General features: G+C 36.1%; 2 protein-coding genes across 2 annotated transcripts; both read left to right on the forward strand.

Moving 5' to 3' along the window:
- LOC105163046 (vacuolar protein sorting-associated protein 51 homolog) lies at positions 2,108-11,006 on the forward strand. The gene is made up of 20 exons (XM_011081254.2): positions 2,108-2,416; positions 3,196-3,335; positions 3,604-3,658; positions 3,777-3,884; positions 4,196-4,294; positions 4,441-4,518; positions 5,299-5,376; positions 5,704-5,859; positions 6,199-6,299; positions 6,410-6,474; positions 7,302-7,375; positions 7,469-7,535; positions 8,044-8,162; positions 8,617-8,883; positions 8,972-9,088; positions 9,525-9,596; positions 9,676-9,726; positions 9,906-10,136; positions 10,217-10,393; positions 10,484-11,006. The coding sequence occupies exons 1-20, from the start codon at positions 2,231-2,233 to the stop codon at positions 10,598-10,600; spliced, it is 2,358 nt and encodes a 785-aa protein (XP_011079556.1). The 5' UTR covers positions 2,108-2,230; the 3' UTR covers positions 10,601-11,006.
- On the forward strand, positions 11,748-18,053 carry LOC105163048 (DNA replication licensing factor MCM7). The gene is made up of 15 exons (XM_011081255.2): positions 11,748-12,083; positions 12,176-12,243; positions 12,337-12,396; positions 12,493-12,716; positions 13,087-13,264; positions 13,356-13,478; positions 13,570-13,659; positions 14,351-14,493; positions 15,038-15,215; positions 15,454-15,645; positions 15,731-15,903; positions 16,063-16,266; positions 16,437-16,602; positions 16,958-17,179; positions 17,678-18,053. The coding sequence occupies exons 1-15, from the start codon at positions 12,053-12,055 to the stop codon at positions 17,780-17,782; spliced, it is 2,157 nt and encodes a 718-aa protein (XP_011079557.1). The 5' UTR covers positions 11,748-12,052; the 3' UTR covers positions 17,783-18,053.

Below are 18,329 nucleotides of genomic sequence, written 5' to 3' on the forward strand. Positions count from 1 at the left end.
AATTTTATTTTAAGCAATTGTATTTTAATAAATAATTTAATATTTTTTAAACCATTCACAAGCTATAATATAAAAATATAAATACCTTAAAAATTGATACCATTTATAGTATTCATTTAATCATACGTTATAATCATTTCAACCAAACACTAATTATATTATCAAATAAGATATCTCACATGCAATACCTCAAATCAAACATTATATAATGTAAGATAAAATTAATAATTATTTAATTTTCTATAACACTTAATTCTATCACACGAACCAAACGAGCCCTTTGTCTTCTAGTTTGTGGTCGTTATGTGGCCTAGTTCCGTCAATTGTTAACAATTCGGCCAGACGGCAGGTCCAACAATCAACAGTCGCGGTGCAGCTGAAAATTGGGAAGCTGGTTTTCTTGCCGTGGTAGCAACAATCAAAAGGTGGGCTGAATTGAAAGGGCGTGAAGGCTGATGTAGGCTTCTTTGTCGTATATCCTAACTATCATTCATACCCTTCCAAGTCAAATATGTAATTATTTGTGAGATAAATGTGTAAAACGTGTGGGGTAAAAAAATTAATGATAATAATTAATCTAATATATATTTTTCATGTATAGTAAAGAAATGTGTTTGAGATATATTTTATTTGTTTTAGATCTAAATATTTTGCATCAATCAAATAGACTCTTAATCTGCTCGAATGAGATGAAAAGAAAATAATACTGCAAGCATAATTTTTATTCTCTTATTGTACTTCTACGCTTGGTCATATGAGTTTGAGCGCAACATATATTCATTGGTATCTATAATTTATTATAAAATACTTTAAATTTGATATTAACTTATAATACAATGTGATTTGAGGTTGAAAATGATTTGATCCGTCAAAGTTGAACCTTGATGGCGATTCGAGTCGAAATCTACACGACCTCCTTGATTAGATGAACTAGTTCTCCAAGCGGTTCGAGGTCGCTATCTCTCTCATACTAATGAAAGAGCCATGAGAAAAGAGAAGCAGATTGTTAGGCTTGCTGGGGTGGGCCCCAACTAAAACCCTCCGATGCTTAAGTCAATATTTGGTATCAAGGTTATGTAAGCAGGTCGCTGACGAGTTAGCGAGCCTGACGATCTAAAGTAAAGAGTAATAGAAATGGTGTACCATAAATACACTGACATGAAGTATTTATAGTGTAACACTGGGGGTTTTGTTAGTTCGATAGATGTCTTCTACGTGTCCTGGGTTGCTAGCTAGACCCAACCCAAATCGTGACCCGACCCAATAAGGAAAGCGCTAATATCTCAGGTAAAACTATAATTTTAAGGCTTTTCAGAGACAAAATAATTTTTTTAAAACAAAATTAGGGTTTTACTCATTATATGATTGATGCTGAAATCTCAAGCATCTCATATATCGTCCTGTTGAGTATTAATTAATAGAAGTAATTATTTAATTGTGGAAGAAATAATCTTTTTTGTCCTCAGGCCCATCAAATATGTTTCACATTATTTTTAAGGCATTCAAAGCCTCTCAAGTCACCAAAGAGTCCACATATCATATTTAATAGGATTGGAAGATGGACTTAACTAAGGCTGAAGAATCGAGGTTAACTATACATTTTGATTTAAAATTTCAGACAATCGTTAGGGAAAAAGGAAAATAATCCACAAAATTCAAATGATACAATATCTTTAATTAATTGAAATTAAGATCTAAACATAAAAGAATAATTGCATCTTATTGTCTATTTATGTAAATTATTTTGATATTTATTTTTAATATACTTATTAGAAATATCAACATTATTTATGCAAATTATTTTTATTTTCTTAAATTATATATACATTTTATAAAAAGTCAACAATAGTACGTAAATTATTTTTATTTTTTTTATTTGATAGAAGTGATTTTTGTAATTATAAAAAAATTAAAATATTTAATACAAATAAATTATAAATCAAAGATATAAATGTAATTATACTAAAAAAGAGTTACAGAAAGAGTAAGAAAAAGAGCTACAGACTAATGAGCGTGTTGAAGCATAATTTGAAGTAAGCGCACGACGCAAGTAAAAATCGTTTTCAGGAAATAAAAAAGTCGCATTTGCTGCATCATGAAAAACGAAGTACTAAGTCCGTCCGGTCAAATGAATTCAGCGTGTACCTCACTTATCCCGCCGGCGGTAGACTTCGAAGTCCCTGCCCCTGAGTAAGAAAGCGAAACTGAAGAAAGAATTAAGGGGCTAAAAATGGAGGTAGAAGGAGGAGCGACGTTGGACGACAAGGCCAAGAGAATGAGGGATCTCCTGTCGAGTTTCTATTCTCCGGATCCTTCTTCCGCGTCATCGCAGCAGCCGAACACTTCCTCCAGATTCGCGACACTTGATACCATCAACACCGCCTCATTTGACGCCGACCAGTACATGAATCTCCTCGTATGCTCAATCTTAGCTTCGCTCCGTCTTTCTTAGATGAAATTTGGTTTATGTTGGTTCATCAGCTTGAATTTTGGATCTGGAAGACACTTTAAGTGACATAATATATAACTGGAACTTCTAATTAATGTTAATGCTTTCATGCGTGAGATTCACCAATTATCGTCATGTTTCTTGGCAATATGATTTGTTTCGTTTTGTCAGCTGTATTTTAATGTGTATCTGTCTAATTGAAGTTGATTAGGAAGACTTTCTTCTGGCTTCGGTGTGTCGCTGGGACTTAGGAATGACTCCAAATGACTTTGTCCATGAGGAAATCTTTTGACTTAAAGCATCACCTGTTGACTATTGAGGCAGAAATTTGTGTTTTCTTTCAAATTTGGATGGATGTAGCCATGAATCCTATGTATGTGTGATTGGCTAAATCGCGGTGGCAATGCTAGAGTACCGAGGATATAAAATGGAAGAAAAAGAGAATTTGTTTAGGTCTCTTGCAGACGTGGTCTTCTAGATACATGGATCTGTGAACTTGGAATTGGAGTGAAATCCGGTAGTAAAATTAGCGGTTTGGTTCATTTACCAGGATCTTAGTTATTGTGATGAGAAAGTGAAGGATTGGTTCATCCATTCGATTCATGTGGTAGTATTGATCATTTATATGCGTGATTCACTTATGTTTGTTCTTCCCTCACCTCGAACTTGCTCTGTCTCATACATTCCGAAAGCTAAGATTTCTATATCCATATTGTTTTCCCTTATGTTTCTAAATGGCTGTGTAGGTACAAAAGTCCAATATGGAAGGACTTCTTCAGAAGCATGTTGAAATGGCTGCTGAGATAAAAAATCTTGACACTGACCTGCAAATGTTGGTGTATGAGAATTACAACAAGTTCATCAGTGCAACAGATACAATCAAAAGGTAATCTTCCTGTTTCTGATACAATATTAAGGTGTTCTATCAGTGAATTAAAGTTCTGTATTGTGGTTTAAGTTTACTTGTTGAACATGTGTGCAATTTTTGTGATTTCTATCAGTATGAGTTCTTGGTAATTATCTAATTTAATTTGAATGTTAAGTGGGCACAGTCTCAACTCTTTTGTTGACTAATATTTTGTATAAACTTTTATGACTTTGCTTTGCATGGTAATCTCCTTACAATGCCGATCCAATATCTTCTCTGCTTCCAGGATGAAAAGTAATATTGTTGGCATGGAAACAAACATGGAACGGCTTCTTGAAAAGGTGTTTGGTAAAGAGTTTTTTTTATTTCTTTCAAATGACAGTTTTTGGATATACAAATTTAGGATACATTGCAAGGAACACCATTTGCTGACAATCAAGTATCTGATTTATATTCCAGATAATGTCTGTGCAATCTAGAAGTGATGGGGTCAACACCTCTCTCTTTAAAAAGAGAGAGCATATAGAAAAGTTGCATCGCACCCGCAATCTTCTACGCAAAGTTCAGGTATTCGCGCGGTTTAGTAACTCTATCCATACTTATCCTGCTATGCAGTGGCCTGGTATAGAATTTTACAAAATAACTGGTGGATGACTTCTACCAAAAAAAGTTCTGTTACTTGTATAGCAAGGATGAAAATTATGTGATAATTGTGGCAAACCTCATTTATGAAATAACCTGCTCTGCATCAGGCATTGACTGGAATAATCGAAGAATTGAATCTCTATGTTTCCCATCTGTGAAGATTTTGTTTTTCATCCTAATATACAGTGAATTGCCATATAAGTTACAGAAACTTATCTTTTATGGTTAAGCAGTTTATATATGATCTACCTGCAAGACTTGAGAAGTGTATCAAATCAGAAGCCTATGCCGATGCTGTCAGGTATTATACTGGAGCCATGCCGATTTTCAAGGTTGGTATATTCTTACTGCATATTTTTGGACCTGGAATTCTGTTTGCTTGTAACAATTTTTATTTGCCTGTAATATTAATTGTCATCATGTTGAACTTTATTTCATCAAAATATTCTATTTCTAACCTGTTTCATAATGTTACCAGGCATATGGAGATTCTTCTTTTCAAGACTGTATGCGACAATCTGAAGAGGCAGTTGCTATAATTATAAACAACTTGGAGGTATGGCATCTTTTCTTTTACTTGTCAGTCTTCACCACTTGAACTGAGGATGGTCAGTTGTCAATCCATATTGAGGATGGATAAGTGTTATCCAGCTCATGGTGTCTATATTGTTATGACAATGTTGGCAACAGCATTCAAAGTGGTCTCTAATCATAACAAAGCAATCGAATGATGTTGCCAGTTACAAATCCTGGCTATCCATGAAAAAAATGAGAGAAGGACCAATGACATTATCTCACCAAAACAGTTAGAATTAACTTAACATAATTTGACATGGAGTATTCATTTTGGCAAGTGCTTTTGGTCCTTGTTGTGTAATAGAAATAAAAAACTAGTGTTGAAGAACAAATTTACATGGTACATAACTCCGCCTTTTGGGTTCTGAAGAAATGAAAGACAAGAAAAATGAAAAATTAAATATCCCTGAAACTATTTTATGCCTTCCAGTTGGGATCGGTCACATGCACCTTATTTAGACTCTGATGCCTCAACTGTAATTGGTGCATGGAGTAGGGACTGTCTGTTGTATAGAAGAGAATAAATTCGGGTTGATTTCAATGCTAAAATTAGCTAACAGATTTTTAGTATTCTTCCTTAAACATTGGAGTTCTGCAGTTACTCTTTATAGTTTCCTGCAGGCTCCGTTTAGGTATAAGAATATGGACCATTCCTCGTGGGTATGTGCATGCATAGGGGTGGATGGGTTGAAATGGAACCTCCTTTCAGATTGTTATTTTCCAGAAAAATTACATTTCATTTTCTTACTACTGCTTTCAGGGGAAGGTTTTCTCAGATGCTGAGTCCATACAAGCAAGAGCCGAGGCTGTCATGCTTCTTAAGCAGTTGGACTTTCCGGTTTGTATCTTTGGCAGAGCTTCTCAATGACATTTCTGATTCGTCTATGCATTATGCATTACAAACTTAGTATATCTGATTGTGAAACTTAGACTGATTTCAGAATTTTATATCATACTATTGATTGTTTTTCAATTATCAGAAAATTTTAGTTCTCACACTTATTGCATTACAAATTTAATATAATTATATTTGATTGTTAAGCTTAGGCTTTTTTTTCTGGAATTTTATATATAGTGTTGGTTATGAGAAAGAATTTGAATTCCCACACTCTCTAATTTATCTATATTGTGGTGGTATTGTTGAGAGTTTTGCATCTTTGAATAGGTTGAAAGCGTGAAGGTTAAATTGTTTGAGAAGTTGGAACAGTTCCTTGTGGACCTGAACCTTGATTCCAAGGAATTGACAAATTCTTCGGTGGATGTTAATGGGTCTCCTGACACAGGAAGAGTTCCTGATGCGGCTCCTGCCACTGCACATGAGGTGATAAAGGAAATATCATCTCCTGATTTATTTTATCATATATTTGAAATTCTGGATAATGGTTCAATAATTTGGTTGAATGTGTAAGCGGAAACTTGCCTGCATCGGATACATCAGATATGAGCACTTCTCTAGAAAGTATAGCTCGCAGTTTGGTGGAAGAAGATAGAATGAGGTGTTCTTGAAAGTTGACACTTCCCAAGGCACTTGAAGAATTATTGTTATTGTTCTTGCTTTTAAGAAGTTTGGACACTACCAATTTCTATCTTAATGATGGTCCTTTGTTTTCCCATGTTTTATTGCTCATTGCAATTTAAGTTTCTAAACATTACTTTTCAGGCTTCTGTTCGTGAATTTGCGGAAGCTGTTCGTGCTTATAAAGTAATTTTCTTGGATTCAGAACCACAACTATCTAAACTCGCACAAGACTTTGTTAGGAAGTATGGTTCCCATTTCTTAATCAATTTCATTTGGGTACATCATTTACGCTGGAATTAGGGTGGTGTTCTTATGTTTGTGCTTGAATTTGTTTGTGTTGCTTAAATCTTAGGCACTTTGAGGCTACTCATCAACAAATTGAGAAGCAGCACTCTGCAGATCTTACGACAATCCTTCGTAAGTTAACCACATTTCTTCATGCTTACTACTTTCAATGCTCCGAATCTTATAGCTGTTTATTTTTGGGTCTTGCTTGCATGAATGAACTAAAAAGCCAAAAAACCATAAGATATGCTGACAGGACTGTAGATGTTTTAAGCATGCTCAATAGTCGGAGCTATAATCTCAAGGTTATGCAGAAGAGATTTAAAATGCATTTGTTACTCTTTCAAATTTTCAGAAAGGAAACTGAAGCATTATGTGTTATTAATGCACATAATTTTTCTGCCGGAATCATGTCTTGGCGTCTTTATTTACTTTAGTGGCGTTCTTTAGTTGCGTGCCACCTACTCTGCATAAGGTTAAGTGGCCACTAGAAAATTGGATATTGCCATCTAGACACAAGATACACTGATAGAGTGAGGGTATGGAAGCTAACTTATTTGTGTTTGACCATGGATGTGGCTTCCTTATGGTCCACAGGATCATTAAGCTCTCACTTTTCTCTATTCAGCAGCTCTTCCTCTGTTTCCTTTTCCCCAATTATGAACTCTTTGATGATCGATCCATTTCAGTAGCATAGATGAAACAAGGTCAAGCACTTTTGCCTTCTATTCTAATTTGAGGCCTGACTATATCTTCATTAGTTCTATGCATGGAATTTTTCGCAAAAGTTATATGCCCCGTGACGACATTATTGATTGACCTCAGTCTTCGATTGACCTCAGTCTTCCTCTTCCTTTAAGTCATTATATGAAGAATTATATATATTTGTAACTATAAGACATTAACATTTAGTTCATGTTCTGAACTTCTCATATGAATACAATTGTTATATTTTCCAGGAGTCATCTGGAGTGATGTGCTTCTGCTGGATGAAGTGCTACCTGAAGCTTCTCTACCTGACTTTGCTTTGCAGGTCTCATTGTCAATGCTTAAAACCTGAGAATATACCTGGCATGGTCAAAGCATCGTATAAACTATGATAAGTTGATTGTCGTATTGGTTTCAGTCTGCTCGTGTTGCTGTCAAAGACTATATATCTAGCGCGTTTAGTCATTTTCTGCTTCATATTTCAGGTATTCTATTTTTATATATTGTAGATCAAGTTATTCCATTTATTGGATGTATTTGAGCTTTTCAGATTAGAATTATAACTTATGTGCTGATGCTAGTTTATACCGAGTTTGCTGTATATCAAGACTGTCAAAGTGTTTAGTAATTCAAAGGCACATCTCTGTCTGCATTTCTTTTTGCTAGCCTTCTCTCTATGACGGACATCATATTTTATATTTCTACTCATCTTTGTACTGAGCAGAAAATATGAGTACTAAAACCATACAAGTGTTAAAATATTTATTTCTTGTGCGTTTGATTCTAAGTATGGTTTTATAGTAATTTTTTCAGCTAGTTCAGGCAAAAAAAAAAAAATCCTGGTATACGAACTATGTCTGGAGATTATTAACTTGTTGAATTTGCTCATTGTATCTGGTTATGGACTAAACATATACTAATTATTGGAGTTTGGAGATTATGAGCTTGTTGCATCTTAGTCGTTACCAACTATGGTTTCCCTTTATTTGGAAGATGCCGTAATGAAAGTCCAAGGTAGACAAAAGGAGGGAATAGAGGAAGAATATCCTTTGCAGGCAGCTCTTGAGGCCAGCCAAAAGGCAGTTCTACATGGCAGTATGAATATCTTCCTGGTAAGACAAAGTTACAATTATATTATTTTATCAAGAATTAACCCCTTTCCTTGTTATCTTTATCAAAAGTTTGTTAGAGAGCTTAGATCTTTCTTCTTTCCCTTTTGGGTAGGGGTTATCATTTCAAGTCAAATCGTATCATGATCCGATCCCCTTGTTAATATACAATATGAATATTAGGTTAAGAAACTGGCTAGTATTTCACATAAACTTGGGAAGTATGTGATATATGTTGATGGGAGAAAAAGAATTAGAATGTTGCATCAGTAAAATAGGTGTTTGAACTGGAAAGATATCCTTTTCTCTCCATGTTAATGCCAGTCTTATGATTTTATGGTGGTGCACTGAATTTCCAGCTTCGCTTCAGTGGAGTGTCTTATTCTCTTACTTCTCAGACTCATACATTTATCTCAAATGTCTGGGGCCAACTAATTTCTGAATAATTTCTGAGCAGGAATTCAGACGGCTTCTTGATGAAAACTCAGAATTATTACTGAAGTTGAGAGATCTAACAATTGATTGGGTCCAAGAAGGTTTTCAAGATTTCTTCAGGAAACTTGATGACTATTTCTGCTTGCTCTCTGGAAAGAGTACTGTAGCCAGTCAAGAAGTGAATTTGCTAGAGCGGATGCCAGGCGATAAAATTGCTGCTGGTCTTGTTCTTGTGCTGGCTCAATTGTCTCTTTTTATTGAACAAAGTGCTATCCCAAGAATTACTGAGGCAAGGAACCAACTTTATTTATGTAGTCTAAAATGTCTATTCCTCAATAGGCTCTGGACATCTATGACATTGCTAATATGATTTTCAGGAAATAGCATCCTCTTTTTCTGGTGGTGGTGTTCGAGGGTCTGAATATGGTCCAGCATTTGTTCCTGCAGAAATTTGTCGTATCTTTCGGTCAGCTGGTGAAATGTTCTTGCACCTTGTGAGCTTTCTTGATCTAAATCTTACGCAATGATATCAATTTACATTTGTTATATCTTATACATCTATATACTGACACATCTGGATCAAAATCTAACGTACCAGTAATGATTGAGGTGCATCAATATGCCATCTAACAAGGATGTTATGTTCTTCATAATGCTTGCCGAAATGCCATAGTAGTACTTTAGTGCCTTGCTTCAGTTTCCTAGTTGGTGGACAGAGTTTAATGCTTTTTAAGTTTTAAATTGGTATTTTGTTCTGCAGTAAGTTGTTTTCTTTTTTTTCGGCTTTTACCGATTGACGAATTTGTGATGATTGTTCAAAGGTCAAGCTGGACATTGCATTTGCACATTACTGAGATTGTTTTGATGAATGCTTCCTCCTATTGATTGGGAGCTGCATTAGCTCTTTTAACACCTTGCTGTTGTTTTCAGTACATAAATATGAGAACTCAGAAAATATCAGTTCTCTTGAAGAAGAGGTTCGCAGCGCCCAACTGGATCAAGGTGAGTTTTTATCTCTTGAATTTTCTTTTCTTCTTCTGTAATATGTGTCTCATAATGTATTCCAATCCTCCTTTCTTAGCACAAAGAACCAAGGGAAGTGCATATGTTTGTGGATTTACTTCTTCAAGAGGTAATTAATCTCAACTGGTGTTTCATGCCTTGTATCTTTCATAATTCATTTGCAATGTTCTGGTCCTGTTATTCAACTTCGTCTTCAATAAGTGCAATTGTTTAGTAGCGAAAGTAAGCTTTTTATACCAATTAATAAATCTTTGTTGAACTAAGTTTTAAATTGATTTCACATTTCAGTTTGAAGAAATAAGAACTGAAGTAAAGCAAATTTTGCCTCAAGGCATCCTTCGTAAGCATCGACGTACTGACAGCAATGGGAGCACTGCATCCTCACGCAGTAATCCTTTGAGGGATGATAGACTGAACAGGTCAAACACACAGAAGGCGAGAAGCCAACTTCTAGAGACACATCTAGCTAAACTGTTCAAGCAGAAGATGGAAATTTTTACAAAAGTTGAGCAGACACAGGTTTGGGGCATTTTAGCCTGTACAGAAGTAAAGCATATTAATGTGGTAGAAAACAGTATTTACAATGCTTTTAAATGCAGGAATCTGTCGTAACAACAATCGTGAAACTTTCCTTAAAGAGTTTACAAGAGTTTGTGCGGCTCCAGACATTTAACCGCAGTGGATTCCAGCAAATTCAATTGGACATTTACTTTTTGAAGTCTACTTTAAAGCGTATTGCTGAGGATGAAGCTGCTGTTGATTTCCTGCTTGATGAGGTAAAAACCCTTGTTTCAGGCCATTGATCTTTGCCAAAATGCTTCTATGTTAAAATTTGCACGAGACACTCATGTACTTTGACTGAGCAGGTTATCGTTAGCACTGCCGAGCGTTGTCTTGATCCGGTTCCTTTGGAACCTCCCATCTTGGACAGACTTGTGCAAACAAAGCTGGCCAAGACTTCCGAGCAAAGCATGCCTTCTTAGGAGGAAAGGTCAAATTAGGAAGTGTTGTCATGCACTTAACTGTTGTTTGAATGATGATTCTTCTCAAGTATTAGTCACTCAACTTGAGCATAAATGTTCCCCTCAAATCTTGGCTTGATTTATTTGATACAAGTTAGGATCGAGCATTCTGGGGACATGTCAAACTAGTTGTTGCTCATGCCACAGCAATGAATTCCCAGCATGCTTGAACTATTTGTGATAAGTCGAGGACTGCTGAATCTAATTGGTGGACGTCTCAGCGAGGATATGATATGCTTGCTTTTGTAGCATAAGAAAAGCTATAAGCACATAGATGTGTCAAAATCTGTAACCACATATGTATGCTTTTTGTAATTGTAATTTGCTATTTTTCATTTTTATATCCAAATTTGTCTCCTGTGTTGTACATGCTTTTCTGAATTTGCTATACAGTGGGACACTTCATCGCTGGGTGCATAAAATTGATCTGGGATTATTGTTGGAAAATTAGTTGAAACTCTATAGTATTACTCCTATAAAACTTAAGAATTGAGTACAAGTTATGGTGCGACGTATAAAACGATTTCCCCTCCTCGTTTTGTTTGATCTAATTTCTATTATGTTTGATATTTAACTTATTTAAAGGTACACGAACTTTTTCTTTCAAGAGCATAATGCGACATGTTTCATGCCTTGGTCGGTATAATTTCCCAACTCTCGTCATTAATTTTCCTTTCCAAGGGGTGCAGTAATCAATTTTAAATCATACACTAGGTTCTGTTGTACAGATATGAGAAAAGGAGAAAACAGAAGTTTGTAAAAAGAAACAACATTGTGTGAGAAAAGAATAAAAAAAAGAAATTTGAGAAGAAAAAAGTTTAGAAAAAAATACGGGTGATGTAAGAGATAAAAAAAACTTTGTAAATATGAGTTTATTAGAAAATATTAAAATTGCTATTATAATTGAATTTTATTGAAGAAAATTGATTGAATTAAAGTATAAATTTGAATATTTAAAAATTGGTATTAGAATAGGGCACTTTTCAGAGCTTTCTTGGGCTCAATGTGATATTAATGAAATTTGAAGGACTCGATTGCAATTTGTTGCTTTCTCCTCTTTCCCGCCAAAAAGCCTCCTGTAATACCCCATCCCCTTCATTTTGCCGCCAATCCCCAACTCCCCGCCCAATCCCTGCCCCTCCCTCTCCCTCTCCCGAACAAGGAAAGTAGAGGATTCAGATTCGGATAGGCGAGTCAAGGCGTTTGTGTGAAAACTCTATCTGTCTAAAATAGAGATGGGGAAGGTGTTCAGTCAGTAAGGCAATCTCCGATTGAACGCATCCCTCGAATTTGTCAATTTCTTCTCGAATAAGGAGAGGAGGCTTGAAGTAACCTTTCAAAAAGTCTCCCTCTCGGAGTCTCACTTACTCACACACGCATACACACTTACTGAGAGGAGTTGACAGCGGAGACATGAACGACCTCAACTTCAAACAAGACAAAGGCAAGCGGCAAATCTCCTTCTCTGTGTGTGTATATGCATGCATGTGTGTGGGTATATATTTTCTAATTATTATTGGATTTTCCTGGATGCAGAAATTGCGAAAGATTTCCTCACAAACTTTGCAGGTCCAAACGGCGAGGCTAAATACATCAACATCCTCGTAAGTTACTTCCTTTGTAGCTCAGCTATCAAAAAATGAATTAATTTATCTGGCCTTTCCTAATTGCTGGTTTCTTTCCTTATTTATATTCAGCAAGATGTTGCTAATCGGAAAACTAAGGCCATCCAGATCGAGCTTGAAGACTTAATTGATGTAAAATCTCACAACTGCTGACTCTGTTGTATCTTATCTAATTTAGGTGAAGGATTATCTCTGATTAGGTTCTTGTTTTGTTTGAGGAAAAACTAGTATAAGGATTTGGATGAAGAATTTTTGAGGCGAGTCACTGAAAATACTCGGAGGTATATTGATGTGTTTGCAAATGCGATTGATGAACTACTGCCAGAGCCAACAGAGGTGCTTCTGGATGACGACCATGATATTCTGATGACTCAAAGGGCGGAGGAAACAACTGAAAATGGTGGTGGCTCTGATCCGCAAAAGAAGATGCCTCCAGAGATCAGAAGATTTTAGTAAGAATCATTGGGATCAGCCTGAAGCTCCTATTGTTTAATCAAATTGATGTTTCAAATGTAAACTATTAACATTTGTCATTGGTACAAAGTCTTGGTTAGTAGCTAGTTAAATTAACTGTTGGACATGGAAACGACTAATTGCCTGATTATGGAAGCATAAATAAGTTTTGTGGGTAATGGAATAGTTCACTTTTGCTTATAGTGTTGTATCACATGTCTTTTTCAATGTTTATGAACTAGCAATGCCAAAATTGATGTGATCGAAATAGCACACACCCAAAATGAAAATAGAGAAATGTATATTCTTTTTCTAGGAATCTATTGAGGAAAGAGAAGGGCCACTAACAATGTCTCTTTGTGGAACCAGTGAAGTTTATATTAGAGCATCTTCAAAAGGGCGACCTTTCACGATTAGGGAGGTCAAGGCTTCATATATTGGGCAGCTTGTGCGAATATCTGGCATTGTGACACGTCGCTCAGATGTCAAACCGCTGATGCAGGTGGCTGTCTATACATGTGAGGAGTGTGGATTTGAAATCTATCAGGTTTTGTGTTTTGTTCTCTGCTTAATGTCGATTCTCAGTATCCTTAAACTTTATATGGTAAATAAGAATCCTATTATTATATATGAAACAGGAGGTAACTGCTCGGGTTTATATGCCTCTATTTGATTGCCCATCTGAACAATGTAAAGTAAATCATGCTAAAGGCAACCTCATCCCGCAGCTCAGAGCATCTAAGTTTCTGAAGTTTCAGGAGGTTTGGAATATGTCAATATTTTCCTGCGATGTCCATTAAATTCAGGAGGTCCTTTCCAAAATTTTCTTCTAAAATTTAACATTGTTTTTAGGCAAAAATTCAAGAACTAGCTGAACATGTCCCTAAAGGTCACATTCCTCGGACAATGACTGTTCATTTCAGGGGAGAGCTAACAAGGAAGGTTAGTGATAAATCTTTTAGGTGTTTGTAGAACCTTTCTGGTGCATGCCTACATCACACAAGTTCAGGACCTGGTTCCTTGAGTGGGCAAGTCTTCAGATGTCATTTTTCTTTCAGTGTTTCCAGAACCTATCTGGTGTACCTCTACAATACAGAGTGAGAGAGCCTGGATCATGTAGTTGAGTACACTAGATATGACTTGCGCCAAATATTATGGGACCTGGATAGAGGTCTTAGTATTGGTAAATGTTCAAATGCCATGCTTACTTAAAAGTTATTTCAAGTTAAACTTGGTAAAAATATTATATATGAGGTAAGATGGTTTCTCAAATTATTAAAAATTGTAGAAAATGCCTGTTCATACCTATTTTAACTAGTTATATCTAGTTAATATTCTGTACAAAATATGCTCGTTCAAATTTGGAAACAAGGGTGCACCATACCCATCTGTGTGAACCAAATGTAAACATGGTATTTTAAGCATCAAAATATGGACTATACTTTGTTAAGTCTTCTTTGGATGCATTAATCTACTAAAACCATATGGCATATTTTTTACTCTCCAAGTAATCTTATTTGTACTAGAGCTCAATGCTTGGACAAGAGCAGTTGAAAAGTTTTTTACTGGTCATTTACCGTCTTTCAGCATCTGGTCATTATCTTTTCTCTCTAAGTTGTCCTTAATACTGCAGGTTGCTCCTGGTGACATTGTTGAGTTGTCAGGAATATTTCTTCCAATCCCATACACTGGATTTAGGGCAATGCGGGCTGGACTAATTGCAGATACATACTTGGAAGCCATGTCTGTCACCCATTTCAAGAAAAAATATGAAGAGTAAGACATTTGCTATATTCATCTGTTTATGCTTACTCTTGGTTAAAGTTATTAAATTTTGTGAAAACAACAAATTTGGAACAACAGATATGAAAGGCTGCTGCAATTTGAAAACCAGCACCGTTCTAATACTGTAATTAAATCTCCAGGTCATTATTCACGGAAAGAATAAAGGATTGTTAGTGAATAAGGTTGCAGAAAGAATGAGAAATCCATTTTATCCCATCTTACCTTAATTGAGAGAGAAAAGAAAAACATTAATCTAATGGCTTTCACATAAGACTCCTATTGAAATTATTATTTCATTTGATTGGGTCTGTTATATATGAAAAATAGTTGTGATTAATGATCATAATTGGATCAAGTTCTGTGTATATATTCGTTCTTTCTCCTGTCAGTCTGTCAAGATAACTATCCTCAACTTCCATCTGAAATCAGTGTCTTTTCTCATTCATAGGGCATGTACTCCAGTTTCTTGTCTAATGAAAGCACATAATTTCTGATGAATAGCTTTTTGGTGGAACTAATTGATTTTTAAGTGTAGATACGAACTTAGAGGTGATGAAGAAGAACAAATTGCTTGCTTAGCCGAGGATGGTGATATTTATAACAAATTGGCACGCTCCTTGGCCCCAGAAATTTTTGGGCATGAAGATGTTAAAAAGGCCCTTCTTCTTCTCCTAGTTGGTGCTCCTCATCGAAAATTAAAGGATGGGATGAAGGTAAATGCATAGAAATACTTTTTCTGTGCATTACTTCTGTATTTCTGTTGAGGATGCTGAGTTTCTGATAATAGTTGTTTTTGTCGTTCCTCCTCAATTAGCGGGTAGTCTTGTAGCAGAAGAAAATCTTTGAACATAATTTGAAGTATTAAATATGTTGAGCAGCTGTTTTTATTTTATAAATCTTACACTTTTGTACCATGTCTACTGTAATAAGTATTCTCATGTGATAATGCAGATTAGAGGAGACATACATATATGCCTGATGGGTGATCCTGGTGTTGCAAAAAGTCAGCTTCTTAAACACATAATCAATGTTGCACCTAGAGGTGTGTACACAACTGGAAAAGGAAGTAGTGGAGTTGGTCTGACTGCAGCTGTTCAGAAGGATCCCGTGACAAATGAAATGGTTTTGGAAGGTGGAGCTCTGGTGAGGGTGCTTTGTATTACTAATTTCACTTGTTCCTGCCTTTCTTTCATTAAAAGGGTACCATAAGCTCCAATACTTGCATCAGGTTCTAGCGGACATGGGTATATGTGCCATAGATGAGTTTGATAAAATGGATGAATCAGACCGCACATCAATTCATGAAGTAATGGAGCAGCAAACTGTTAGTATTGCTAAAGCTGGTATCACTACATCTCTGAATGCACGGACTGCTGTCCTTGCTGCCGCTAATCCAGCCTGGTAAACTATTCATAAACTCAGCATAGCAACCTTGGTTTTGTGCTAAGATGCAAGTCTAATCTCATTCGGATTGTTGCAATGATGTATGATCCCCCTTTTTGGCTTGCTTAAAGCTTTGCATGCCATGTCTAATTATTCAACATTCTCCTTTTGCCTTAGGGGGAGGTATGATCTAAGGAGAACACCAGCAGAGAATATTAATCTGCCTCCTGCCCTTCTATCAAGATTTGATCTCCTGTGGTTGATTCTTGACCGAGCAGATATGGATACTGATCTTGAAATGGCCCGGCATGTTCTCCATGTCCACCAGGCCAAGGAATCTCCAGACCTTGGATTTACTCCCCTTGAACCTTCTGTCCTTAGGTAAATCAGCCACAAATATTTTACTTCTGAATTACTTCATACCCAATTTAAGTTTAATAAAATTTGAAAAAAGGGGTATATATTCTTTATTGCACATTTATGTGTATCCTGATCATAAACCGAGTTGAAAATGCTCTCACATGGACCTGAATTCTTATCATGACTACTAGAGCATATATTTCGGCTGCAAGAAAACTGTCACCTGCTGTACCAAGGGAGTTGGAGGAATATATAGCAAGTGCATATTCCAGTATTAGGCAGGAAGAGGCGAAATCAAACACTCCCCACTCTTATACAACAGTTAGGACTCTCCTCAGCATTCTTAGGATATCTGCGGTAAGTTTTATTTTATGAACCAATCCGTGTTGATGGGTAGGTGCTATTCATTAGTTATGGCTCTCGTCAACAACAATTCTAAAATATCATCAGTACGTCCTAGTTTATTGATTGGCCAATGTGTATTAACAAGAATAATTAAGTGGTCTTGCCCCTTAGTTAACAGCATTGACAATGGAATGGCCATCTTTATCTTGTTTTGGGTCAAAAGCAGTATGAGATTATGTACATTTAATTTAATCACTCAAGTGGACTGCAATACAGTGTCCTTTCATGGAGAACTTGTTTAATCATCATGTACCACATCTTTTCCTCAGAACTTCCATTGCTAATGAAACTTTCATCTTTTTTTCAGGCTCTGGCAAGACTCAGATTCTCCGAATATGTTGCTCAGAGTGATGTGGATGAGGCACTTAGGCTAATGCAAATGTCGAAGTTTTCTTTGTATTCAGATGACCGCCAAAAATCTGGTCTGGATGCAATTTCTGATATTTATTCAATCTTACGTGATGAAGCTGCAAGAACTAACAGGATGGATGTGAGCTATGCCCATGCTCTCAACTGGATTTCAAGAAAGGTATGTTTCTAAAAGCCTGACAAGACGTTTATGGACTTGGTGGGATCTGCTTATTGAGGTGGTCTCTCATATTTTCATCTTGTAACTAGGAGAAGTTAGTTTATCTGAGTGGGCGGGCTCATGGTTCAACCACACCGGTAATTTATTATCATAACAAAGACAGCAAAAACAAAACTATTTCAGACTAAATTAGAAAATAGAAACGCAACTTCTTTTATTCTAGTCTGGTCAGTGGAGCAGTAAATAGTGAAACTCGATCATTATACATTCGCTTTTCCCTTTTAATTACTAAAATTTCCTTTATTTATGTAATGGAATAAATCCTTTTGTCAAAATATCATATACATTATCTCATGCCATGCGTAAAGCATGCAGGAAATAGGCTTGTCAAATACACAAAAACTATTGTTTTCCTTTGCGTATCCCTAAGAGCTTGCTATGTACCATGGTTATATATTGCTTTTAATTGGCTGAAACCTGATGACTTGCTGTCAACAGGGATATAGTGAAGCTCAGCTGAAAGAATGCTTGGAGGAATATGCAGCCTTGAACGTGTGGCAGATCCATCCCAACACATTTGACATCCGTTTCATTGATGCTTAAGACAGCTGCCACATGCAAGATCGTGTGGTCTTCTGCAGATTGAAGCCAAAGACTTGGATGTTTGCCTCCAAGGTGTATAACTAATGATTGTAATTCTGTGACATTGTTATCTATTAGAACGAGTTATAGGTGACAAGCTTAGCAACATTCTGTAATAGCTGTAGGCGAATGATTGTAATGGTTTGAACTTGATAGGCTGTTGAAGCACTGGTTCATATTCATATGCCCTGTGCAGTCCTTTTTCTATTTTATAAGCATAAAATTTGCTCAAGATCTTCGTGTGCCTTATTTACTATTTTATACAAGCATTGGGTGTCATGGTGAGCAATGAGTGGACGGTGAATTGCAGTTTCTACTTTGAATGCGTAACTGGTTTTTTAGTATTTAATCCATGATCAGTGCAGGCCATCAGAATATCAGAAAATTGATTCAGCCATGAGTGGTTATGAATGTCACCAAGACTTCAACTAATTAGGGAAATCATTACCGAGATTACATTGAATGATTGAAATTGTATATGCATTCCTTATAATGGGCTGAGCTAGTG

Source organism: Sesamum indicum, linkage group LG6 (genome assembly GCF_000512975.1).
Source record: "Sesamum indicum cultivar Zhongzhi No. 13 linkage group LG6, S_indicum_v1.0, whole genome shotgun sequence".
NCBI classification, from domain to species: Eukaryota; Viridiplantae; Streptophyta; class Magnoliopsida; order Lamiales; family Pedaliaceae; genus Sesamum; species Sesamum indicum.